Here is a 27,969-nt window from a genome sequence, read left to right on the forward strand (position 1 = left end):
TATTATGTAGGCTGAATGTGGTAGGTACTTTTTGTTAATGTTGTTTTCCTCTCTTTTTTTTTTTTCCTCTCACCTTTCTGGAATTGGATAATTCTGCAAGTGTTTGTGTTCTGCTGGGCTGGGACTGAATTTAGACACTGGCCTTGTTAGACCTGTTGTGCACCCACTCGTTTTGTATTTTAAAAAAGAAAAAAAAAAAACACACACACACACAAAAAAACAAAAACAAAAAACCAAAACCCAACAAACCGAAAAACTGCTACAGTAATTATGAGACTAGTACTGTCTATCTCAAGCAGTCTTGTTGTGTTTCATCCTCAGTTTCCAGCCCGCAGCTGAACCCCGGGACCCGCTCCTGGTGCTGGGCCGGCCTGGCCGCTGCCGGGCCGCTGCCGGGCCGCTGCCGCTGGGCCGGCAGGGGTCGCTGCAGGCCCGGCATTGAGCGGAAAGGCGCGTTTGGGCCTCCCCAGCCACAATAATTTCCATAAGAATTGAAGAGCATCTGCTGAGACATGCTGTGTGAATCCTGGGCAGTGTTTCTAGGGTAACTTACTCTCTTTACGCAAACGTGAGGCTATATAGTATCGAGAGTAATGTACATTGAGAAATTGTGAGGTTGGACTCTCAAGATTGTCCAAGAGCAAGTCAAATAACTTCTAAAATACATAAACCTGTTAGTTTCCTACCACATTTACTGGTGCCTCGTTAGTTAAAACTGTCAGACTGTTTTATTTCTTCCAGTATTGGCTTGACAAGGGAAGATGAAACTGTAAGTATCTTAAAGTTTTCCATAATCCATTTATTTCTGTGTAAATTTAATTTTTTTTTATTCTGACCTACCATGTCTTGCGTGTTGCCTGTCAAAACTCAGGCAAATAAAATGCTAATTTGAGAAGCCAGTGATAGAATTTGGTTATATTCTCCTGCCATTTGGGGACCATTGGTTAACCTAGATTTGAGGTCTGTATTGTGTATACATCTTTGATGTTTGGCAATATATAGGGTCTGATTAAAGATTTCATGAGACCCAGAAACAGGGCTTTTTTTTTTTCAGGGATCAAAATTTATCCTGTTCTTCATGTTTGAAAACATGGATGCTTGTTTCCTTATATTACTTTAGCAAATGGTAAAACACCAAAGACCAAAATATTGGCTGAATCAGTGGTCAACCTTAGTCTATTTTTACTGTTCTTATTATAGATGGCAAAAACCACTTCTAGGCATAGATGTTTTATAAAGATTTAAAGTGCTTTGAAAAACAGAATAAAAATTATAATAATCTTATAGTACTGCCCATACTGTTTTTACTGAGTTGCTGAGACGACAAGAATTATTTCTAGCTGAAGGGAATGTATTCAGTGTAAACCCCTGCATCTGTAGACTAATGGATGTGACTATAACAAGCTATATCTAGAGGTGAAGCACTTGCTGGGCTGCTACTCTCCATGTTTCTGAATGTTTTCTGCATCATAAGAATGTGTTTGGGTTTTGTCTGTTTTTTAATGAAAGGTTGAAAGAAATAATTATATTGAGCAAGTAGGATGTACAGAATAGGCCATAAACAGGCAAACTGTGGCGGTTTCAGTCAAACTCTTTCTAGAGCCTCTTTCTTTGAGCGGATTTTTTTTTATTTAAAGTATTGTGTAACATTTTGGCCTTTGTTTTGCAGCAGGAGATACGGGTGTTTTGCTTAAAGAGAGGTTCTGCAGAGCTGAAAGTAAGAGCTTGGGTGCAAGCCTGCTTCTTGCCACTTCTGGGCAGGTTCGTCTCTTGCTGCCAAGGTTTGGCTTCTGTGCCAGAGTGTAATGAACTGCATCAAGAGTGCACTTGCATTTTGGAGGATTGTGTTCCTTTCAGCAAGCTGACAAGCAGGAGCAAACAGCAGTTTCTGTCCCCTCATCTGAGCTTGTCTTTTAAATTTAAATTGTCAAGGGAGTCAGAAGAATGAATAATAAAACTTCTCTGCGGTCATCGTTGAGCTGCTTGGCTGGTATGGTTGAAAAGAAACAGGGAAGGGGATTTTTACAACTAAAACAACAAGAAAATAAAAAACTCCACCAACAAACAACTTCAGGGAGTTAACAGTTTCTGGCTTTAAATAGCACTTGCACAGTGGCAGGCCGTGCTGTCTCCTGCTGTGCGGCTCAGATTCTCATCTTCCATTCAGCCCCCTAAGATCATCCCTAGGAAACACCCAGCTGGAGCGTCACTGACCTCCTGCAGGTATTACCACAGGGGGCTGGCACACAGTGCTTACGTACCAGCTTTTAGTGTCTAATATTAATGTTACTTTTAGACTATCAAGTGGTTCCATGGTGTTCTTTTACTGATGAGCCCTCTGTAGAGCTCTCTTCACTCAGAAGTGCTGAGTTTTGTCTTGTCAAACCATGCTACAAACAAAAAATCCCTTTTAGTTAAACGAAATAAATCAGTGCCTTTTTAAAGGTAGTGGGTGATTGCAAACATTATTTTAAAAAAGAAAATAAGTTGGAGCAATGCTTAGGGCTGTTTAAAGCAGATCTGTGATGGCTTCCACAATAACCTGGTTTGTAAGACACCAAGATGAAAGGTCCAGGTGTTACTACATCCCCCCATCATCCCGCCCCATGGATGCTCCATTCTGATGTGTCTGCCCTCCCAGCGAGAAGATGGAAAACAGCAACATGGAAAGTTCGAAGGAAATAATGGTGTGAAATTTCCTTTGTGGAACTGGAATAAAAGGTGTCAGAGCTGTGTTGTGAGAAGGTGGGCCTGTTGCACTGCAGGGGCTACATTGTCATCGGTGGGGCTTGCCACCAGAACACCTGGTTCTTCAAAGGAATGCTGCACTGGATGATGTGTGAATTGACTACCTGCTCATGGAGGGTGGGTGGGTGGGTAACAAGCCCTTTTCTGTTCCTTGGCACATGGCAGATCTTCCTCCAGCGACAGATCTCCAGCAGAGCCATCTTCTCCCACCCCTTCCTCCCCCGCTTTATTATTGATTATTAGACACAAAAGCAAAGGCCGTGCAGTGCCATCTGCGAGCAAGGGGGTTTGTCTGTGGTTGAGGACTCCCTCATCTGAGATCTGTGTGTGCCCTTTTGGGAAATAAACCGGATTATATTTCAGTATACCTCTTAGAGGGAAGAGCTAGTTGTCCTCATTACTGACGGAGGAAGAGTCTGAGGGGGGTCTGCTGATGGGAAGGAGGGAGGGAGAGGAGACTTTCAAGACTGTTTGCCATCACACTGCATGCCTTACTTTTCACCTGCTTGCAATCTGGCCCTTTCTTGCTTAGGGAGAGAGAAATAAAGCCTACGTGGCCCCTGAAAGAGAAAGCTTAGTTTGAGAAAGTCAAACTCACCACATGTGACTCTGTTTACACTTTCTGGCCTTGCCGAATCTGCTCAAGATGAAGCAATGTGGCAGTAATCCCCACACCTGTTTCCAAACAGGCTCTGGCCTTCCAAGCCACGGGGTTGTTGGCTTGCTCGGCCCTGCCCTCATGAGGGAGTGCACAGCACTGGCAGGCACAAAGTATCTTTTTCTGAGTCCTTTTTTTAATTTTCTTTTTCTTTCTTTTCAATTTTTTTTATATCATGGCCTCCTGCCAGGCCAGCGCTGTCGGCAGGCAGAGCTGGACAAGGTCAGGCCACGCTCTTTGCAGGCAGCCATGGACGGGCAGCAGCGGGTGACAGCGGCCAATGAGTGTGCGCCTGTCAGCAGCTGAGGGTGCTGTCGTTTGCCGATTTAGATGCCCTAATTATATTCTCGGCATCGCTCAGCATTCCTGGTGTTGGTCAGGAACGTGACCAGACATGACCTGATCCTTTCCCCAGCCATGGTGACAGCAGTTGGCAGCTGGAGAGCGGGAAGGGGGACCTGAACATAGTGAGACCCATGGCCAGTTCAGGGGTCTCCACAGCCCTCCTCCACCACCCCAACCCAGGGCCAGGAGAAACAACGCTGCTCATCCCAGCCCCGTCACGGGGAGATGGGGCACACCCTGCAGAGGCCAGGGGACAACCGAGGCCTGCATTGCAGGGGGGAGGTGGCCACAGATGCCAGGGGGCTGGGAGGGCAGTTGGGGAGCCCCAGGAGAGGCGAGGAGATGAGGTGGGCAGGAATTGAAGGGCTGACAAGGTGTGGGAGGCCCTAAGGCAGGCCAGGCTTGAGGGATACAGGATGATGGAGATCGTGGGTGGCCTAAAGTTGAAACCAGTATGTGAGGCAGTCATTTTGTGGGCTGAAGAAGATGGACTTCTGTCTGAGAGCATCATCTGATCTGCTGTGGGCTGGTATGAGGAGAGCTGAGGCTGCAGAGTCCCAGAGGCTTGGTCATGGGTTTGAGCAAAGCCCCACCATTGGACCTCTCCAAGACCTTTTTGAGAACAGTGGCAATTCAAATGTCACATCAGGAGAGATGTTTAAGGCTGTGGTCCCATAGTCAGCCTGCTCACTGGCTCTGGGTAGCTCAGATTTGGTTATTCTGGAGTACCCAAAGTACATTTGGTTCAAAATCAAACACTAAACATTTTTGGTTAAGGAATGTTTTCACAGCTTCATAAGAACAGCTTTGGTGGCTTGACGGATGGATGAAGCATCTTGTTACGACATGAGTTTGCCCTCGCCTAATGAGAATAATGCTGTCCTTTTAAGTATTAAATGTCTATTTAACAGGAATTATGGAAGTTTTAGATTTGGTGTGGAAAAAGTACTCTGACCGTGGTATTTCCACATCAACAAAACCTGGAGGCTTTGTAGAAAAAGAGACCTTGTCTTGCATTACTTTATAGATACCCTTGGATTTCATTAACTTCAAGTTAAGACCCTGCAGTTGGCAGCATCATGTTCCTAATTCAAAAACAATTTGTGTGTGTTGGATTAATTTCTCACCAGGAGGTATATTTTGCTTGTTCCAAATAAGAAGATCACTTTAGACCATGTCAGATTATCAGAATAAATAAAACAGAAGCAATCAGAATCATGAATCATATGCAAACTGTTAGAACTTTACTTAAAGTAATTATAATATGAAAGCTATTGGACAATATTGGAGCACAGATTCCCCCCCAAAGAAAGCATAGATCGTTCTTTTTAACAATGCAAAAACATACATCTCTGTTAAATACATAAACAGCACTCAATTTTAATGCAACAAGTACTTTTATACTTTTGACCTTAGAAGTCCTTTAAAAATGTACGAAGTTTTAACCTTCATTGGTTTCTTTCAAGTTTAAAGAAACTCCACGTTTAAAGCAAAGTAAAATGGTCATTAACAAAACAAACCGATGGCTTTAGCGTGTGTACAAATTACAGAAAGCAACGTTTATTTTGAGAGAAATCAACTGGAATTCTACAAGTTTGACAGAAAATTATGCATGAGGTAACATTTCATTTAAAATCTGGGATCCCTGTACTGTAGTCCCAAACAGTGCTCTGGGTGGAAACCTACAGTCCTTACAAAATCGACTTGTTTAAATAGTCGAGGATGGCTATTAGGCACCCTGCTTTGCATAAAGACAGCTTTATCCTGCAAGAAATAATCTGAATCTGATACTGAAAGATACTCTGAAAGAAATGAAAAACAAATGGTACCTCTCAGGTGAAATATGCATTTGCCTAGTTCTCAGATTAACCTTCAAATTACAAAAATGAACTGAAAAATGGGGCTTTTTCTCTACAGAAAGGCGCTTAGAGAATTGACCGTAATCCCAATGCAACAGCAGCATGCCCTAAAGTGTGACCAGATGCTGCTCTTGCCTCCTTCAGTGTTGTAAGCCCACTCAGAGAAGAACAAAATGTTGTTCTGCAGAATACTCCATGGTCAGAGGGTCAAGTGGGGAAAAGACGAGGCCTCCAGACACTATTTCCCCTCTTTCCCAAGCAAGAGTCTTCAGACTTTAAGCTTCTCTTTTTTAGGAACTTGCTTCCAGATACTACCCATTCCCCATACCCCCATTCCCCATTTTTAACGTGTTCCCATGAAACTAAAAATAAGTCAATTTTAGAGAACCCAAAGGCACAATTAGAACATGCAAATATGAATTCAGAGGTTTTAGGCATTTCTGTGGTGCTGCTCCCTGTATTATCCAAGAATCTTTTACCAACATCAGTCAATTTTATCCTTACAGTACCTCTCTGAGATGGGAGAACCTGCTGTACTTGTAGTATAACTCCACAAATGGTGCAGTCTGACCTCACACGATCAAAGATATCTTGAACTTCTTTTCAGAAACTGCATCTCCTTTGAGAGACTTTCAAGGGGGGCTCTTCTATACAATTGGGTTCTCCTCTGTGAATGATTTCCTCCTGAGAAGACAAAACAGTCCTCGTCTTCTGCTCTGCCCAGCAAACCCAATGGTTTTGCTCAACCGTTGTAGTTTCTTTCTGGAGTGACCCTGTGGCTGGCCCTGTTGATGTATGCAGAGATGGAGAGAGCAGTGTGCGTGAAGGTTGCTTCTTCCTCCATTGCAAAAGGTGTGGCAAAGTTTGCTGTTGTTTGTTTTCCTAACGCTGTAAGTCATAGAACCATAGAATTGTTTTGGTTGGAAAAGACCTTTGAGGTCATTGAGTCCAACTGTTATCCTAGCACTGCCAAGTCCACCTACAAACCACATCTCTGCATCTTTTAAACACCTCCAGGGATGGTGACTCAACCACTTCTCTGGGCAGCCTGTTCCAGTGCTTGATACCCCTTTCAGTGAAGATGTTTTTCCCAGTATCCAATCTAAGCCTCCCCTGGTGCAAGGTTCGGTTTTATCTATTGTCTGGTCATGCTGCCTGATAACCTTTAAAGGTCAGTGAACCTTTCACTAAAGATGATAAATTAAGGGGTTACAGTTCTCCCTGCCCACCTGTATCATCCTTGCTGGGCAATGCAGCACGGGGTGCTTGCAAAAGACACTTCAACTCACTGATTTGTGGCCTTCTCTCCCTCCACATACGCACACTCGCTCCTCCACACTCACTTGCTCACGTGTGCTCCTCGGGCACTCCTGGCAGCTTTCTGTCCCATACAGATGAAGCGAGGCTTCCTCACAGCTTGGGAATGCCGCTAGCCTGTGGTGCCCAAACACCGCTACACACACCTCAGCCATTCCACCACGCAGAGTCGAGTCCTTGGTCTCCAGTTTGGATTTCCACGGCCTGTGGTAGCGACCTGCTGTGCCAGTGTCACAGGACAAGGAACACTAGCAGCTCAGGGGGCTCCAACACTGCCTGCAACCCCAGCTACCAAGTCTACCACTGATGGGCAACATCTAGTTTCTTTCTCCTCCGCTGGAGAGGACCACTGCCGCCAGCTCACACCCAGTGATGGACTTACAAGCCATCAAACTGCGTCTTTCTAAAGGAGCTTTGGGCTTCCTGCCTCCAGCTGCCCTCCCTCCCAGCAGAGTAGCCCTGGGGTTCTCCAGCCGTGCCTCCTGGCTTCAAGAAACAAAGGTGGAGGCCGCAATGCCACAAGCTAGTCCAAAGCAATGGAGCAGTGAGAGCAACCTTCTAAAAGATCAAAACCTGACATGATCTGAGCTTGTCTGCCTTTATGATGGTGGTGGGGGTTTCTGCCCAGTTTAAAAACACAGGCTGAATTCCACATCTTGTGCGCTTGCTTTTTAAAAAGGTACAAGACATTGCAGGTAGCTTTTTACTAAACCTAAAGTAAGTGAAGTGCACTTTCAACTACAATATTTAAAGAGTGATTAATTTATTTTAAAAAGCTTATTGATGATAATAAGTAAGGGTATGCCATCTACAAAAATGCATATGTACTTTCAACTTATTTGGAGGTTTTGCTTTTGCAACTTTGTAGTACTTGCAAACTCTGCGGATAAAATCAGTTGACCTAAGTAACTAGTAAACTTATTGCCTGTAGCCTTCCAATTGTTTCATTACAGCCTAGGAAGGATTTTTTTTGCTTATCATAGTAGGACACAAAAGCAGAGTTACGGTGGTGCTGCTTTGAAGAGCAAACTACAAAGCTGAGCAATGCATGTTAGTTCCAGGCTCTGCTGTTTTCTGCATGTGTGTGTACACTTTACTTTTCACCCAGGCAGTATTCTCATTAAAAGTTAATGCAATTAAAATTATTTTTTTTCAATTCTGCAGTTTTTTCTTTTCTTTTCTGTTGTGTTTTTGCTGAATTATGGATAGAGCTCTTCTTCCAATATTAAAATACACTCTTTCCTAAGTGGGCATTTATAATGCTCTCATTTGCAAATAGGCCAAGCTGTTTTATTATATAAATGTAAGTATTTGCTTTGCATTATCTTGATTACAAAAGGAAGTTATCAGATGAATGATGCACGTGAAGAGAGATGGGACGAAGCAGGTAATAGATACAATTGCTTGCTGGTTTCAGGCAGTTTTTGCTTAAAGAGTTACTTGAAAAAGTGCAGTACAGAACTCAGATATTTCATCTGTGGATACAATAGGTTATTTTTGCTTTGCCCTTCTTGTGGGCTCCCAGAGGGTGGGAGGCTACTTTACAGCTGGTTCAGCAATATGCAAGTTTTGTCATCAGCAAAAGAATCTGTGCAGCTTAGTTTTTTTGCTCAGATGCCTACATTGTAGAGGCCTAATAGGCACTGCCTCTCAACCCTGAACTGAAAGCTTAACAAAGGCAAGCATTCTCAAGTCCCTCAAGATAAAGGGACCTCTCTGGGTTCCAGATAGAATCAAAGAACAATGTAGGTCAGAAGAGGGCCACAGGCAGTCATCTCACCTAGCCCCCCTGCTCAAAGCAGGGCTGCCTTAGACATTGGATCAAGCTGCTCATGCCCAGCTGAATTTTAAACTTAATGGATTATCCCCTCTCCAACTCATTAAGTGACACATTTAGTTGTGAAATGTATGAGGTCTTATGTTTCCCAGTGCTTCAAACTATTTTGTGCTGTGCTGGGGATGCAGTGCTAACTTCGCTGGAAAATTCTGGGTTGTGGTCTATGGACCATTAGAAAGTCACAATGTGGCTGGAGCTAAGTAATGAACTTGAATAAATTCTTTTAATTCTTGATTTTAAATAAAGACACCCCTCAATTCCTTCTACTTCTTGATTCTTCTTTTCAGCTTAGCAAATGAAAAGTAAAAAACAGTCCATGAAAGAAGACTTCTGTTGTAAGCTACTTTTTAATCATTGCATTACTTGACATTGAGTCAGCATGATGATTACATTTTCCTTCGCAAAATGGCAACAGACAAAATAAGCCTAGCAGGAACCTTCAGAAGAAAATAAGGAACCATCTGAAGACGCTGAACTAGGAATGACAGGAAATAATGATGAGGTTAAACTAATAAATTGACTTGAACAGTGTCAAAGCCTGGTAATACTAAGGAAAACTTTCCCCTCAGGGTTACAAAGACAAAAGAACACCTAAAAATATACCAGAGTTCTGTTTTACTGAGATAGAATGGATATCTTGATTATGAAATGCTGACACTGAAGCTCACTCTCTAACCGCTACAATTAACTTGCACAAGCTGCAGCCAAAATGCCCTTCTGTGCGAGTATGTGCTCCAAGCTGGGCTTAAAGCTCGATCTCTCTGCCCCCGTATTTTGTCTTTGGCCTTTTTGTTCAGAAGGTGCCAATTACTGAGAAGTCTGGCAGTGGTTTTGCTGAAGAGTGCATCTGAGCACTGAAAATTGAACTTGGCTCTCCAAAGCAAATCTCTACAAGCTGTGCAAACCCGGAGCAGAGCGCCAGGGCTGCTCCCACACCCCACACTCTCCTGCTGCTGGTGCTGTGGGTCAAGACTGTGCTTAGACCGAGTTTATTGCTAAGCTGACAGTTCTGCCTCGTTTCGTGGTGCTGTCAGGCTGCAACTGAATACAGTGTGTTGCAGGACATGGAATGAATTTGAGCTTCTTATGCCACCAGGGCTCTGCCATGACTCCCCACTGCCTGCTCTGCACCGCACCCTCACTCTGTGGGAGCTGTCTCCCTTCGATAAATACGATATTCTGCACTTGAATTCTAGTCAAAAATCAAACATGAATATTTTATGGTTAAGCTGGTATTTGGGAAATGCCAATTGGATACCAGAACTCTGATAATTTTGTCTTTTGTTTAAGTAAGTTTTCCGTGACTTTTCCCCAATCCAGTCTTGCCAGTTACTCAGAAACAGCAAGCTATGTAATGCCTCCACTTTGCATGTTATGAAACCTGCATGTTGGTTTATTTCTGCTTGAATAATCTTCTGTTTCATATTCCTCTCTCTGATGGCTCCTCTACTCAGAAAACAAAATACTTAGAAGTGGTGTCTTATGGATGCATTGCTCCTTATCTTCCAGTCCCTCTCTGGGACAGCTGAAAGGGAAACAGCAGCAGTCACACCTCTGCTGTTTTCTGCCCTCTGATTCACTCATCTCCACACCATACTGCTGTCTATAGGATGGATATACAACACTGACAAGCTTTTAAACATGTCTTCTTTCTCTCCCATTCCAGCTTACTGATCTAAATCGTGTTTTAGCTTATTGGTATAAGGTCTGCTGAAGGGTGTCTTATTTACTCTCTTATGAAACTGCCATTTCTTTAAAATGGCTTAGTATTAGTACCACGTTAAGATAATGTTTAGACTTGAATCCTTGCTCCAATGAACTATATAAAGGCCATAATAAAAAATACATACACAAAACTCTCATATACACACTCAAATACATATGCATGGCTTTCCAATACACTAAGGGCTACTGCAACTATGCTCAGGTGACACCCAGCTGCACTCAAATCCATGCTGATGACACCACAACCACAAAACCTCAGTGAGAGACGGAACCGATACTGCCATGCTCAACAAGGATGCCAGCACTGAGACCAGAGCTGGGATGTTGGAACCACAGGATGCCCCCTTCCCATTGCCACCTTGCAGCCCAACACATGACTATGCCCGGTGACTCGGAGCACTCGGGCCTGAAAGCATCCTTTCTCCTTTTTTTTCTTTCTTTTTTTTTTTAAGTGCAAGGCGCCATCCCACAAAACAAGGCACTCTTGCCTTCAAAAGGTTTCTGTTCGCACGTCGTGGACTGCCCTGAATCGGCTGCATTCATCAGCTCGCCCTCTGTCTCGGGCTGCTCCCTCTCTGGCTGCAGATTTGGCAAAACACCGAGCAAGAGCCAGATATAAATCTCTCCCGCTCAAAGGAAATATTTAGCAGCAAAATGAGGAGAAAACAAAAGACTTCTCTGTTACTCACCCAATCCTCCCTCTCAGGGCGGCTCTATCTAACAAGCAGGCGACGGAGCACTCCTGCCCGGAGCGGCTGTGCCAGGGGGACGAGGAGCGGGACTGCCCCCGCTGGTGCCCAAGTGGCCGCCAGCACTGGCTGGGAAATGCAGAAGCCTTTTCCATCAGATCCACTGCTTGGTGAGCCTGAGTGGGCTGCTTAGGGCAGTCAGGGGAAAAAAAAAAAGGCCAGTGTTTCCTGTCAAGTCTGCAAAAGGAAAACTCAAAACACGTTAACACAATTTTACGTGCATACTAAAAACCTACAAACATTTATCTACAGCTCATCGGTGTTCTGCCCTTATTTCATCCATGCAAGCTGTTCTCCCATAGTCTGAAATTTAAGATGTAGGATGCAGATCAGCTTTGTTCCTCTTTTTGTTGTAACTTTGATGGTGTAATTCAGTAATTCTCAAGAAAGCCTGGGAAGGCCAATCTCCACATGAATTCACCAAGATGACTGCACTCTGGCTCTCTGAAGCAGAAACCAAACAGGTTTCTATCGCAAAATATTTATCACAGGAGATAGCTAGCAGTTCCATAAGCAGTAACGGAAAAGAGACAGCTAAGCCATTGTACTAGAACTCAGGAAAGTCCTTGTGGGAAGCAAGAGGTGCAGAGCACGGCGTGCACCAGCATCTGCCTGATAGACACTGGAACCAGCAGCGCTCTGACTGGGGCTCCAGCCGAGGAGGACGGCTGCCCGCTCCCAGCCAGTAACCTGTCCAGCTGCCTCCCCTGCCCGGATGCTTTTGCTTCAGTTGGTCCCTGAGGCTCCTGACAACATTTCCCAGCAGCAGCACTGGAAGCCGTGGGGCACAGGGCACTCCTTGGGCCCGGCCCTTCCCCCCCCACAGCTGCCAGGCCTCGCAGCGAGAGCCCGGGCTGGCACCAGGGGATGGTTCGGACTCAGTCATTGCCAAAACGCCGGCACATTTTCTTAATCCAGCAGAGCGATGTAAAGAAATATATGACCTGCAGGAAGCAGGAATAAATGAAAGGCATGAGTCCTTTATGTCACTGCTTTAATTTCTGCCCAAATCTCACCATTCCTGCTCTCATTCAGTATCTTGCAAAGTAAAGGACTATTAAATATTACCCACACAATTGAAAATTTATCTTTTACAATACCATTAGTTTAGCTCTCTATGACCAATAATTCCTTTTAAAAATATTTTCTCAGTGTTTCATTTAATTCGTTTTCAAATTTTTACCTTTTAGTGCAATTATCTTGGAATCTAGATAGGTGATGCTCGGAATTCTTCAATAATACTGGTTTGAATTTTAGCCATGTACCAAAAGAAATATTACAAAAAAATATTTTGTTGCTTTATCTCTACAGTTCCTGAAAAACTGTGTCTTGTGGACTTGGATACAAACATACTGGAGAAACTAAAACAGAGAAGACCTCAAATGGCCACTGTGATCTGTAACAGTCTATATACATGTTATATACATATGACTGTTTGAGAGCCTCTATTCATGAATGTATACAGTCTACGTAATGCAAATCGTTCATTTGTCTATGGTTTCATTTTATTTTTTTAAAACTACTGTCAGAAACAAGGAGAACAACCATGTGGCAGCACAGAAAACGTGGTTACTGGATTTAGTCTAACCCTCCTAGTTCCACAGCTCATTAACCATGAACTGATTCTGCAAAGCTGTCATTCAGCACAATATTTTCTACACTTTTTTCTTATTGCATTTGTACATGTAACAAATTGGTACAAATGTTTACAATAAAATGTAAAGTTCATTGATACAATGCCTTTGATGGCGGCCATAACTGGTTACTAGCCAACTCTGTAGTATTTTAGAGACGTTTTTAGCTGAACTTGGAAAAATAGGAAATGTATTATAGCTTAAAATAAATGTACATAATATACAGTATATATATTTATACACATGTGTATGTCTATGTCTACATACACACATATTGATATAACATTTAAAGTAATGTTTAATTTTGATCAGTTCTCTGAGTGCTGGGACTATCTGGCAAATAAATCTAGAACCGGAATTTGTCCACACTTTTAAATAACGATTTCCACAACTTAGAAAAATATACTTTTACTAAATAAGGTTTAAATTAACTGATACGGATATAGCACGGAGGATAACGGTTTCCAGGCTCTGGCACAATTAGATCTGAAAGAACCCAAGCTACCACGAACTGGTAATGAACGCTGCCTGGCAGCCAAACACAGAAGAGCACAGAAATACCAGCTGCTGCTGCAGCCGTCATCGGTGGCACCCAAATCCTCTTCGGTTCAGCCACCTCTTACATCAGCTTCATTTCCACCTGATGCAAGTCACTTTGTGATTTAAGGCCCATTCCAACCAGAGCCACCGTCTTTGCAAAGCCTGCTCCCCGCTCCTGCGCAATTCCTGCCTTGAGAGCCAACGTGTGATCTGCGTCTCTAAGTAACCACTTGGAGGACCATCAGTACTTGAGGTTCACCATATGGATTTTGATCTACTGCATAGGTAAATACAGTACAGCAAAACATACATACATATGTGCGTGTATATATGTATATAGAATCATATATACATATACACATGCGTGTGTGTGAGTATGTGTACATCTCTACATTAAAAAAAAATCCATGGAGCTACGTGTACTAATGTGATATACCACGGCATCCTGCATACATCATCTAATTTTTGTTTTTAAATATATAGGCACCAGAAATAAGATACAGAGCGAATCAACCTTTAAAGTTAAGTCAGTGGACAAGAACTTTGGTAAAGCTTGTCAATATTTATTATTTTTTTATTCAAATACAGTCAAAGTTTATCAGTTGCCATCACCCTCTTCACAAGAGGAAAGTGCATGTTTCTCTTTTCCTTTTCCCTAAAAAAAAATTATACATACGGTGGGGCTCAATGATTCAGGAAAATTCTGAATTAGATGTTTACATTTTTCAAAAGGTTACTATCTTTCTGATGGAATGAAAGCTAAATAGAGTTCTTGTCCTGTGTGTATTTTATTTATTGTATGCATATACATATATAAGTATATATATATATGTATGTCTCTGTTTATGTACCTCTGTGTGTGCATATACATCCACACACTTGTAACTGGAGAGAGGAACCTGTTTTTCTCCACTGTCTATGTGGAGACTTACACGTTCCTCCCTGTCTTGTACCCTGCGCAGTATCAGCTCTAGTGATGAGGCCAAACAAAAAGATATAGTTCACCATAGTAGATTAGTTTATGTAGCAAAGTCATTTTCCAGCAAGTAAAATAAAGCTCTGTATTCCAAACTTCTTTTCCTTTACATTTCTCATAAGGAAAAGGAAGGAAAAGGAAAGAGGGGAGGGAGTAGGATTATGGCAGTAGCACTAAGCCAGTGGCACACGTGCACGTGCGTGTGCAAATGTGCAAGCACACGCATACACACACACACACGTGCACAGAGAGCAGGGCTTTGGTTGACAAATGCAGATTGTCCAGAGAAGGTGGATGCATAAGTAAGGAAGACTCTACAGTGATGCAATTGTATCTTTTGTGTTTGCATGGAGTGAGAAAACAAATTCAATTGGAAAAAAAAAAAAAAGCAAAGACCTCTTTTTAGGTCCCTCATCAGTGAGAGCATACTCAGTATGCTAGAGAATTTATCTGAAACCTTTTAAATCAAGGCCTCTTTATTACAAAAATAAAAACGAACAAACAAAAAAGTATGAGAGACGACAAGATGCTGAAGTGTCACTCCAATCGTCCCTGCAGAGAACAATTGCATCCCCTTCATTATTCATTCTCTTCTCTCATTTCTACGATGTCTGTCATTTCCTCTGTGTGAGGCATGTCGGTCATTGCAGAGTCTTCACCTTCTGTAGCTGCTTCATTCTCATTCCGCTTCTTTTTCTAGATTGAAACAAGCATTTGGAAACCTATCAGTAAGTTGTGCATCAACGCAGTCCTACAAACTCTGGGCGCAAGGAGAAGTGAGGTGTGAATAAAGGTTATTTTTTTAGTATGTTATGAAAAGCTACAGTATTTGTGTCATATTTGTGGCTTGTCACTAATAAGTTGTCTTAATTTAGAAGGTTTTCATAACCTTCCTGGGGCTCAGCCTTCTCCTTTCTAACATAAATGCAGCAACAGAGGCATTTCTTATGCTAAGCAACATCCAAAACAGGTTTCAGCATGACTGGAGGGAAGGGAGCTTCTGGAATCTTTTACATCACAGACTTTTTATTAAAAAAAAAACAATACCCAAAACAAAACACAGAAAAGCAAACAAAATATGAGAGAGAATAAGCTGTTCTAGGAGCAAAGATAAAGGTAGCAACCTAACTTCTCAAATGTCAAACTTCAGGAATTTTGCAAGATGTCAACATTCTGGCTTTTCTTGGTATTGCTGATCCACTGTGATCCCCCACCACACCAAGGCCAAGTAATAGAGTATTTTTGGCCAGCAGAAGCAGGAGGGCATTCAAGAGGCCTATGATTCATCCAGGATGTCCTGGATTAGTAAAGCTAAGAAGCATTCGGCCCCACTACAAAACAAGTTGAAGCATCTGTTCCTTATTATCCCTTTCTCAGCAGGCTGACTAGTTTTACAGAAAACACTTGTACAGCTGACAAAAAATCCCCCACAGGTATTATTGATCCAGTTGAGTTGGGCATATTGGAGTTTCAAAATTTCAGAAGCGTCTACAACACTTGATTTGCAGCTCTCAAATGCCACCGTAGGTGAAAACAAGTTGGTGCGTAGAGCTACTGGTTGGCTCTGCCACTGTCACACTGGCTGTTGAGATGACGCTGTCAGCTACATACTAATTCTGGCAAGAGAAAAAATAGGTTGGCGCAGTAATTCCTACTACTACCTGCACTCATCACTGCAAAAAATTAAGCACCATGTCCCTGGCCAGAAACACTCTGTGAGATACTACTGTAAAGAACAAGTGATAAGGAGGTTAGTCCAAACATATATGTTGTTAAACCACAGGTCAAGAACAGCCATTTCAGAATCTACAGGTTTCACTCATTGGTGCTTAAGAAAAACATGACAGACTAATCATAACTGATCAAAATCTTCTGTTTTCTTATGAAACTTGAACACTTTGGTCTGTTGCTGTGGCCTGCACTGTTAGGACCTATCAAAAGTGGTTTTAGTTTGTTCCAACATAAGGCTTTTAGATATTCCAACAGAAGTAGTAGGCATCTTCTGTTGGTCTTTAGTAAGAAATCTAATTAAAAAAAAAAAAAGTAAATGCATAGATTATATTTTCTTCTCCCACCCACAGAATCCTTCTGCACCATGGGATGATGCACACACGCTGCTGTTTCTGCTTGGAGTTGCGCCTGGTGCCTACCCAGGGCCTTGAGCATGTAACTGGAAGGGTACAACATGCAGGTACTGTGATGTACCCAGTCACCGAGCCAATATTTAATGTATGTTTAACTTCATTTAGTGGAATATTCTTTGAAATCCGTGTACCAATACTACTCCATACATGCAGGACTGTAGCGTGGTCAAGTGTGTAAAAGTATGCCTATGAGAAACCCTTGCCTGTTTAAGTATTTGTAAGCTCTTATTCTCTACTGCTGTAGGAGTATATCCTGTTTTAAGCTACTTCTTTAGATGGTTAAAAAAAATTAAGCAACTCTACTTTTTGTCTATTTCAGCGAATTGGTTTTATAAAGAAACACACACACATACATATAATAAGCTTGGATGAGTAGTTCCTATGACTGCATAAAGAAGCTATATTGTACTGTAGTAGCACATCTACAGTGCAAAGCAGGTGGTGGTAAGGACATAATACCCATGATACACATATTTTGAGGCGCAAGAAGCTTACTTCAGACCAGCATGTCCCATGACCTGAATGCCCACTAGCAGCTGGAAGGCACCTTTTGGTTTTATTTCCACCCAAAGAATGCCCAGGTTGCACACTCTTGAGACTGCACAGGGAAGCGAACCAAATTCAGTAAGTGGGGATGCCGGGGAGTTACATTACAAAAGTATATTCTTAATCTGAACTAAAATCCGCTATATCCAACAAATGTTTTCACCAGATCCCGGAGAGCCTAACTCTGATCCTGCAGAGCCTAATTCTTACCTGTTTGCGATAGACGTAACAGGCTGCTATTGCAACCATGGTGGATTCTCCTACAAAACCAGCGAGAAGGGATCCTACTCCAAGAGTGGCTCCATGAACTCTGTGGGCAGCATAGAGAGACAGTAGTCATGGCTGTGTGAGAATGCCTGATTCATAAGTATACTTACAGAATCAATCTGTTGTTAGAAATATTTCCTTCAAAGACATAATGCACTGGCAAAGAAAATAGCTGATATTTTAAAGGACTTTTTTTGTTTCTGAATGACTTCACTGTTAAGTAAAAGAAACACATTCTGAATCAATTTATGGACTAAGAATATCAAGTCTCACACAAAGTGATGTAGAATAGATCATTTAACTTATAAACAAGATATTCTTCCATTAGCTTGCTTAACAATGCATTTAATAGAATGGAAAGAAATTCCCCTTAGGACATGTTTTAGCCTCTCTGGCATCTGCATGTTTTTTCAAGAGGGTCATCAATATCATGACTACCTAGAACAAAGTCACACTTGTAAATTTAGAAATGTTTCTTTTTCAGATATTGACACTATTTAAGCTTTCTATTATGGTTAGTATTTAGGGAAAACACTCTGAGCTACCCAAATTCAGCTATTAAGTGACAAGAAACAGGAATGAAGAGGAATGCAAACGCATGAGCTCTGTGGAGAGGAGAATGATTTACCCCAAGTAAGGCAGCACAATGAGACTAGTGATGAGGACGATAATGCGCAGCACTGAGCTGGGTGCCAACACAAATGTCTTCTTCAGAGTCATCAGCCAACCGGTCAAGTGCGCTCTGACCGTCACTGTTCATAAACAGGGGAAGGGGAGGGGATGGGGAGAGAGGGAGGAGAGAGTAGTAGAAAAAAAAGAATTAGTCTCCTCACATGAGAAGCTTTTTCATGCAGAGACCACTGTTCAGAAATAATCGCAGTGAAACTTGTTTCTGGTAACTTTGCACACTAGGAAATCCTACTAGAAATGAAGTAGATCTTGAATCCAAATTGTTTTAATTATAGTGATCTTGGAAAAAATAAAAGGCCAGTTACAGAGAGCAATCCTTCCTAAGAGCTGTTCTCTGACAACCAGCTTATTAGACGGTGCATTCCGCCTTCAGTAAAAAATCCCCTTCCCCTTCCCTAAAGAAAAATCATACCATGGCAAATTTTCCCTCCATCATCTCTTGTGTAGTACATAGTGTAACAGCTAAGCACAAAAAGAGATATCTACAGGTACCTATTCTTGTATTTGGAGTTTACTTTTATTACAAAAACACCTTGTCACATAAGCAGAAAACACTACATGATTTGATTACAGAAGTTAGAAGTTTTTTGAAGGGAAACATTCTGATTATTGCTGTCTCTCCCTTGAATAAGGGCATTAACTTTTATTCTATATCGTTATGCTCTGATGATATCTGAAAGTGCCACTGAGTCTGGCAGCAGAAGAGGAGACTGATGAAGGTGATGTTACTGTGGAGCTGGTCTTAGATGCTCTTCCAAACAGCTCATTTCAGTCTTGGCAAGCATGTCTCACTACTGCCATCCATGTGTGTGCTCTCGGTCAGCTACAACAGATGGAATTCAGACTTTTGACAGCCAGAAGTCTGCTTAATGACAGACTGCTCTTACTGCAACATTTGTATCTTAACTACTGATGTAAATAGTCCTGGTTTACACCAGCTTCAATAAAAAAACATGTTACCTATGCGAGGCCTGCATTTAGTCACTATTGCATACACAGCCACTTCTCTATGACCACACCTCAGGGTTGGTTTGGTTTTGAGGTTACAGATCATTATATTTTTGGTTTTTACCTGGAATTGGAAAGAAGGAGAAGATGCGCAAGGGAACAACACACAGCTCTGCAAAAGCGAAGTCTACTCCAATTATGTCAACTAAAATCTTCTCTGACACGTTTGGCGTCCAAAACATCACAAAACAGAGCTAGGAAGAACAAAATTAAGGAAGGTTTATATTTCAGAAAGGAAGCATAAAAAAGATAGGCCCTCCTGGTCTATAATGTGTATTTACTCTACTGATGGGTAGATAATTCTACTGATAATAAATACACACATAGTCTATTTCTACTTAGCTTGCATTCAAAAACACAGAGTACACAAGTGTAAAAAGAGAGACATGTTAATGTAAGAATCAATTCCTACTCCTCATGTTCCTCACATATCAAGACTGACGCATATAGAAACAATTTTTATGGTGCCTGCAAATGGTTCTACTTGAACGGTCTAATTGGTAGAAAAACAATAAGAAACTTGATTTTCACAGTACTTAGTCTGGTTAACACACCCTTATTCGTAAACAGATTATCGAATGTATTAGTAACTAAGGATATGAAGTACTCCAAGACCCAGAGATCTGACCTAAATCTAAGACTAGGGAGTTAAACATGCTGCTGATACTGGTACTGTTGGTAAGTAATATGCCTGATAGCAAGGCAAAGGTGTTCAGCCTCAGGCCACAAATCCACTAAGTCTTGTTATTTTAAAGAGTGCGCTGTTTAGTCCATACACAAAAGGAAAACTTCCATAAAAACCCCGGAACAAATGGTATAGTGGTAGTACATGAAGCTTAATTTTTTGGTCAATACTGAGGCAGGGCTTCAGTTTGAACTGAGGGGGCTTTTGGCAGGTCCAGCTTTTGTTCATGGCACTCTCTGAAGAACAGTGCTGACAGCCCTTGCAGGACTTTTCCCACAAGAAGGGGTACCTGACACCCTTTCAAGTATAACTAGTTTGCTATTTAACTTGATTCTGTGATTAAAAAAGTTATTTCTTCCTGTTATTCTCGCAGTAAAGCAGACGTTAGGGGAGCCAGCTTACTGAACGGGGCAAAATTTGGGACCTTAAATGCTCTGGCACTCCTCTTGTCAGGTTGCAAACCAGTACACCAGCTAAATTATGCACACTGACTGTCCAAGCTGATGGCTCTGTAAGACTCTGTAACTCCCCTCTTATAATTTAGCCTACAAGATAGTATTATAGTATCTAGCTCTTCTCTTTTGATCCAGTTGTCACATCCCTACTTGTTCAGATGGCTTTTAAAGCTAGTCTTTGAAGTCCCACCACCTCCAAGACAGATGGGACTTCACACTCATTCTTTGGTTGTGTGCCAGAGATTGTCCTTTCTGTTCAGCCTACAAGTGCCCAGAGCACAGAAGCTTCCCAAGGCCTGTGACCAAGTGGCCTGTGGGAGGTCTCACGTTCTGACCGCCCGTGCAGTGAACAAAACATTCCATCTTCCTGCAAAAAGGCTCAACTTCAGCTTTCTTCTCTACTTCATAGGGTAGGAACCACTACTATTTTTCACAACTGAATGTTTTACTTGACCAATTTGATGCTGTCTTACAGCGTATCTCCATCACCTATACAGAGAACAGAAATAAGTGGAGGAAGGTAAGAGCAGAAGACAAACTGTGCATGGATATCTTCTGCTTTAGCCGACACTTGTCTCTCCCTGCCAAACTACTCATACAGGGTACAACTGAAGCAGAGGTGGCACTCTAGAGCAGAAAAGGTTGTGTGGTTGAGAATCCAGTTATTAAAATGTAACTCTACAGAGACAGAGCAAATTCTTTCATTGTCGCAGACACCATTAGGCAGACTGCAGTGATTTCTACTCTTACTACGAATGACCGGTAAAGCAACCATACAGGGCATATTTTGTCAAATCTTTCTTCAAAGTCCATTAAACAATATAAGATGCAAAGACGTCCACTTTTCAAGTATAATCCACTGTTTTCATGAAAGCGGAGACCTTTATGCTGCTTGTGCTGCACAATGCCATTAGCATCCTACTGAGCAATATAGTTACTGCTGCTGCAAGATTCCATATGTTTCTGCTAACAACAGAATCTGCCCACCACTAGCAAAAGGCAAATAGAGCAGCCTTTCCTTCTTCAACAGCTGTTTGAAAGAGTATTCTAACGTGGTTAGACAGGCAAGCAAATAAGAGACCAAAGGCATTGCTCTCAATCCTGTTCTCTTTGAAGTTAAAAGTTTGTTTCTGGCCTTAATAAGAACTGACTCGATCTCCATCCAGGTCCTGCGGGAGGAAGGTCAGTTTGTGAGTCAGGGGTAATGATTTACACACAGGTGGTATGCAGTCATTCCTCCTCAACTCTTGCCAACCACAGTCTTCCTCACTCCCTGTCCCACTGATCAGCAGAGAGTTGGTGCTGATACATGGCTTCAAAGAGCAATTCATATATAGCAGTCAGCGGGTAAAGGCACCAGTGTTTGCTAAGCTCAAGACTAAGCAGTTTGAGGAGGTCAGGTATGGCAGCAGACGGATCTTCTGTTTCAGTCTCAGCATGCTTCCATCTTTTTGGTTGCAATATTGAGAACTGGTTTCATTTTGCTACGAGATTCCTCTCTGTCATCTTATGTGCAGAGGATATTCTCATTGCCCATGGGGAACAAAGCCTCAGGAAAAGAAATAAATTGCACAGGGCTTGCATGATCTAAAGCATTACAATTCTACAGTGCCTGCAACTTGAGAAGCTTCCGTATTATTTCAAAGACAAATTCAAAATGTAGTGGAAAAAACGAGGCTCTACTTCAGGATAACAGTAACACTAAACATGCAAAGCAGGGAAGGTATTTCAGCTACTGATTTTATTACAGGTGAGGGGTATTGAAAATAGCATGAAGTCTTAGCTTTTTTGTGATGCTGAGTGGTCTGTATGATGTTTGTGATTGCCTTGGTAAAGGGTGAAGACTGATCAGAAAGGAGACTGGAGAAGAAGGTAACGTGAAATGATGCAAGTAGTCCAATGAAACAGGGAGTGTGGCACACTGGAGTGGAGTAACCAGTGCTAATTTCGGGGGCTCAGATCAGGAAAGACTTTAGGAAATAGATTTACCTATAATACATCTTCTATCTTTCTTTCAGTTAAACACTGTTAGTTTTCTCCTCCCCCTTACATCTTTCTGCCTGTCTGCAAGGTTAAAAATAGAATAAATAGGCTTGGGTAGGGTTACAGTTATACTTTCATTTAGTCTAATCAAGAGGCAAAGACAAAACAGTAAAAGCTTCTGCAGAGGCCAGCAATGCGCATGCACAACAGCACTGCAGCTTCAGGTTGCAATTGCAGTTGGCTGCAAAGGCTTTATACAGTAATGAATATTGGACTTGGCAGCTCTGCTGAGGCTGAAGCATTTTAATGCTTTGGGACTAAGGGTTTTGTTTGCAGAATTCTAGCAACAGAGTTGATTTGCATTTCTCTTACCGTATGGTATGAGTGCAGCATGATATTAAAGGATAGTTTTGTTAAAGCCTTTGATCATTTAAACAGAACTTCAACTGAACAGTAATGAGTGCTTTAAGAATACAAGAAAAAGGGGAGTGGAACACTACAGAGAATATACAGACCTGAGTAAAGACAGTAGTACTTATTATGGTGGTGTTATCTCTGTATAAACAGCAGTAGCCTGAATGTTTCTGAAAGTGTTTTAATCATTTGAACTGATCTGATATGTTGTGCTATTAGGTAATGTGCCTTTAACTGATCTACAGTAGTAAAATTTGATAGACTTTACTAAGTATGTCAATAATTTACAGCACCATAAGAAAATCAGTACGGCTGTGGCAGATCAGCTCACAGCTCCAGCTGTTATAGATTAGTACTGTCTCCCTGCTAAAGGTAACTGGGGTTGCCTAAGGAAAGGGCACAAGGAGCAGGGTAAGTGCAGAATAAGGGATGCCCTTTCATGGCTGCGTGGTCCGAGCTGCTGGCAGTTACAGCTTCAGAAGTTCTGTGTCTGCGGTGCACCTCCACCCCATGCAGCATTATGTTGTGCATTCAACACAGCTGATATCAGTGATTTGTTTTTTTTTGTTTTTTTCAATTCAGTTGTGCATTAAAAAGATCAAACCCCCTCTCACTTGTGGCTTAGACGCTCTGCATAACTTGTTGTGCTTCCTTTCATGTGGAATCTTGCTATTCTTGGCGAGCACATGCAGTGTCTAGGCATATTAAAAGGTTATACATCAAAAACTTCTGCTGTTGGCAAGCTGGAGAGAATGCACCCAACCTTTGTTTCAGTAGGGAAAGTACCAAACTGCTGGTGCTCAGTCCAACTTCTTTTTAATCTCTTAAACACAATTCATGCATTTGACTTTCACAAATGATTGTGACAAAAGACTGTTCATGAGGTTTTGTTTTGGATGCTGCATGTGTGGGTTTGAATGCTGGTAGTTCTTGAAAACTAACAAGTCTTTTCATAGGCCCTGCATCGCCTGGAAGCTATTTCCATTTATTGTGGTTGCTGACAGGGATTACTAAACCTCAGAGACCCACTACATAATGCATTATAACACATTATGCTAACAAAGGCAATTGTCATGTGTACAGTAATCTGCAGGGTGCTAGACTGATTTGCCTTTTGACATTTGTAGAAAGCTGCCTGTGTTTTGGGACATTCATTGATAAATATAAGGCACAAAAGAGTGTTCCAGTGAAATATGAACAACAGTACAGCATTTCTAGACTTCAGTGCAGACTCCAGTTAAAAGAAGCACTGCTTGATGACAAAGACACAACATGGCTATATGTTCCTCAGAAGGAAGCAATGAAATCCAAAATAGATGTTTTTAAAAATAGGTTAGACATATACCAACCTGAAATGAGACCAGGGAACATATTTTACCATGGGGAAGGGTACCTTTAACCTGTTAAAGGTTCTCCTGTGATGAAATGCAGTTCATGTTTTTCTCTTGCAAAACAGCTCTCAGCAGCTGTTTCCTATCGTTTGTTGAACTTGCTATATTTGCAGAAGTATGCCTGTCCAAGTGAGGTGTTTTACTCTCAAAATATTGTTCTATGTATGTATTGAGTATTGCATCTTAACTAATTTAACCCACGCCTTGTCCATGACCTTTCTATTCCCGTTTATGCTACATGGTGCCTGGTGAGGGCAGAGGAAATTTACTTGACACCTTATTACATGTATCAGCTTTGAATTGCACCTCACATATTTGGGATAGTATCACTTAAGTTTATCACTTCTATTAATATAGAAGAATATAAGTCATATGATTTTTGCCTTTTGAAGTGTGCAACAAACAGATCAAAAAGAGTCTTACGTGGTCTAATCTCCTGATTTGCCGAACATCTCCATGGCCTCCCTGTTTCTTTCATAAACACAACTTCCATAATTCTTTCTCCTTTCAGAGCTTGTATCACACGAGATCAGCTGATCTCACAGATAGGTTTGTAAGTCAAAAAACATCTTGTTCTAACTTGCATCAGTGTGAAAATCTGTATTTGACTCTATTCAACAATCTATTCTGCAAGATGCTGGAAAAAATAATGGTTGAATTTGTTAGTGCTGTTCTTATACGTAGTCCAAATCCATACCTTCACTGACCTTGAAAATTCAGTTCTCTAAATGACTGTGTAGTACTGGGGGCTTGCACTCAAAAACTTATTGTAGAATTTTAATGTTAAAGGAAACTGAATTTCTCTTCTGTACTTTTATGTAGAAGAATAAAAGTCAACAACAGTTTTGAACTATTAACTACTAATACTGAAACTATAGAAACAGCTATTAGTTACACACCTTTTCAGACTATAGTCAGACTGTTTTTCTGTGTTGAATATAGCTGTGCAACTGGATACAAATTCCTAACACCTCCTGAAGCACTTATTCCACTATGCAGTCTCTCAAGTAGTTGAACATGGAGAATGTCCAACAGGGTTCTTACGAAGGAAGGAGATCCAACTAGTCATCATTTTAAAAAAATAAAGGACTGTGTGTTTTATTGTGGACCAAGAAACCAAAAAGTCTAGGTTTTATCATAAAGACGTTATTCCCTGTTGATGGGAAATCACGTGAGTTTAACATGAAACTAGCCAAGTGAAAAACTTGTTGCCTTTAAAGACTCAGGTGTGGGGTTTTTTGTCTTGTTGATGTTGTTGGTTTTGTTTGGTAGTTTTTTATTTTAGGCACACTGCTATAAAGAATCATAAAGTTCTTGGGAAGCCGCAGAGGAATTGCTGGGTATGGTACGATACTGGAGACCAGAATCACTGGCTTGCTATGGAAACTTGCTGCATACCACAGCCTGGCCCACGCCAGAACGGACCTGCAGAATCCTATGCTTGCTTTGCTGTAAATCATGTCTGAGAGCAGTCTTTGCACAGCCACCCCAGTTTTGGCAATTTTGAGGAGTCTTTGATACACAGCGTTTAAGATGAAAACCAAAAAAAAAATTGATCGGCCCAAACGGAGACGTTGAATGTTCCTGCAGTCTGATACTCTGTTGGGATATATCACGATGATGTGCTTATGTGTCCCATTATTCTGAAGTGGGCAGAAAGCGAGTCCTTTTCTTGTGTGAGAAATGGAAGGTTTTCAAGACCAGACTGGCCAAAGCCCCAGGGAACCTGCCCTGACCTCACCGCTGCCCCTGCTCGGAGCCAGAGGCCGGGCCTGATGAACTCCTGAGGCCCTTCTGACCCGCACAATCCTGCAATCCTTTAAAGCAAAAAGCTCTGGACCCGTGTGCAATAAAAATGTCAGACCGCAGTCGTATTTGAAAGCATTTTATCATAATGCTGATGACTTGGATCACAAGGACATTCTCTTATAGCAATTATCCCTCAGGCGCACACAAGTCAGTATAGATTTCTGTGAACTTTGTGTTCTGCGAAGGGTGGTGTAAAGCTGAAAACAGCTGTCATAAAATTTGTCAAGCAGCAGGGGGAGCAAAAGAAACCAGAGCCTGCTTGTGGGAAAACTCCCTAATTTCATATCTTCTCCTGAAATAAGTGGTTTCTACAGAGCTATGTCTCCCACTGCCTCCCCCAGCCTTCCTTATAGTTCAGAGTGTCGAAGCATGACATTCTTTGGAAATAAAGCTAGGTCCAGCAGCTGCACAGTGCACTGACTCCCTGATAGCATTAACGTGATGCCACATCTGCTTTCCGCTCAGCTGCTGCTCAAAGTACTTAGGTAGTATTTTTCAGGCTGGGTTTGGCCACTAAATTGTTTAAGGTAGTAATTAATTACATCTCCCCATTGAATTATATACTGCTTTACTTTTTACAGAAAGTGGAATATTTTACTGAGTGTTTTACAGCTTCACTTTTAAAAAGCTTGAATAAAGCAAAGCTGGCAGATTCCTAGGCTCTCTTTCAAAATTGTCAACTTCACCAGTCAGACATTTTCTTCTGTCCCAAGTTTCCTGCAGCCCTTGCTGCTTCCTATTGCGATGATGGAGTTTGAGCAGAAACATGCTGCAGTGACAATTTTCGGCCCTTCCTATTTTGCTTGCTCCAGCTACTCATGCAGAATAGACCCTTTGTGTGAAACCTGAACAATCATGAAGGAGTCATTAGTCTCCACCTCAGTGGAGCAAACAGAAATCCTTTGTTCCAGGACAAAGGCTCAGTGCGGTACCATGGATGGGACAAGGCCCTCGTGAGGATTTTATAAAGTCAGCCTCTGGTGGTCCAGTATCTTCCCGAGCAGACAGGAACACATCCACTCACGTCTGAAATCATTTTTACTGAAGTGGGAACAAGATCTGACTTTGAAAAGGTAAAAAGCTTCTCGAGTGATTGTCTGCCAATATGTCACTTTCCAATTGTTATTTTTGTGCCGGCAGCCTGGCACAAATCTTGGAGTTCAGACGGGCAAGATCAAAATGGTGAAAACAAACCCATCCACTGGATGGGTGGTATTATTCTAAACGCTGCCCTTGGCATCCATATCGTGTATGACAGTAAAGTTGAAAGAAAGTGGAATATCCTAGATACGACTTGGGAAATCTCCGGTAATGAAACCGCAGATGAAATAAGACTGGAGAGTGTGGGGGAAATCTGTCCCTCTTTTTTTTTTATTTCCTTTCTTTGTACACTCAAGAGAGGTAACGACACTGAACTCAGTCACCCAGGGAATTCCAGATATCGGCACTGTTAGCAGCTGGGGTTGTGTCCTCTGAGAGGGACTGGTTTCTTGCCATGACATTTCTTCCTGTGGATTTTACTGCCTCTCAGTCCTGTTATTGCATGACTCTAATAAAGCCCAGTTGTAACCTTTGATAATAAAGCAATGCAGAGATGTAAAATAAAGGCAGTCAATAGAAGACAGGAAAAAATGACTGAACCTTGAACACAAATCCAGTGGCCTCTGCAGTGGCTTAAACTTTCGGTTGCTTTTTGATCTGTGGCTCTGAATGTCACAAATATATATGGTGGCAACAAAAATGGCTTTATGTGTGTTTCCCTTCATTTATCTACAAACCCCATGGAAGGCTAAATAATGCTATACACTACTTTGGTTCTGAAGAAAGTGCAGTTCGCACTGTTTCTTAAAGCCGGTTGCTAGCCATGCCGAAGCTCTTATTTGTTATAAAAAGGTATTCCTAAAAGCAATGAAAAAATACCAGGAATGGAGAGATATGCTGCAGTAGCTACGCTGAGTCTGAAGCTCTTCCACACTACATAGGGGGAATTAATTATTCTCAGAAGAAGAAAAGGAGATATTTAGGGAAAATCTCCTATTGAGGAGAGCTGTAAGCATGATCTTGGAGAGGGGAGGATGAACTACTGCTTTGATCTGTATGAACTGGACAATGTACTATAAAGTACGCTTGCTTTAAATTTGGTGGAAAGGGAATGAGGATAGGCAACATTAATCTACAGTTTGATATTG

At 41.8% G+C, this 27,969-nt stretch overlaps 1 protein-coding gene across 1 annotated transcript in view; it reads right to left on the bottom strand.

Annotated features, from left to right (window-relative positions):
- Positions 1 to 14,823: 14,823 nt before the first annotated feature.
- ANKH (ANKH inorganic pyrophosphate transport regulator) overlaps positions 14,824 to 27,969 on the bottom strand; it is a 96,548-nt gene continuing 83,402 nt past the window's right edge. The window contains exons 9-12 of the mRNA XM_082047062.1: positions 19,108 to 19,237; positions 17,974 to 18,097; positions 17,289 to 17,388; positions 14,824 to 15,084 (exon numbers count right to left, since the gene is read on the bottom strand). Coding sequence (XP_081903188.1) covers positions 14,968 to 15,084; positions 17,289 to 17,388; positions 17,974 to 18,097; positions 19,108 to 19,237 — 471 coding nt within the window. The 3' untranslated portion in view covers positions 14,824 to 14,967. The remainder of the gene's footprint in view (positions 15,085 to 17,288; positions 17,389 to 17,973; positions 18,098 to 19,107; positions 19,238 to 27,969) is intronic.

This window comes from Streptopelia decaocto, assembly GCF_964273445.1.
Source record: "Streptopelia decaocto genome assembly, chromosome: 2".
Lineage (NCBI taxonomy): Eukaryota > Metazoa > Chordata > Aves > Columbiformes > Columbidae > Streptopelia > Streptopelia decaocto.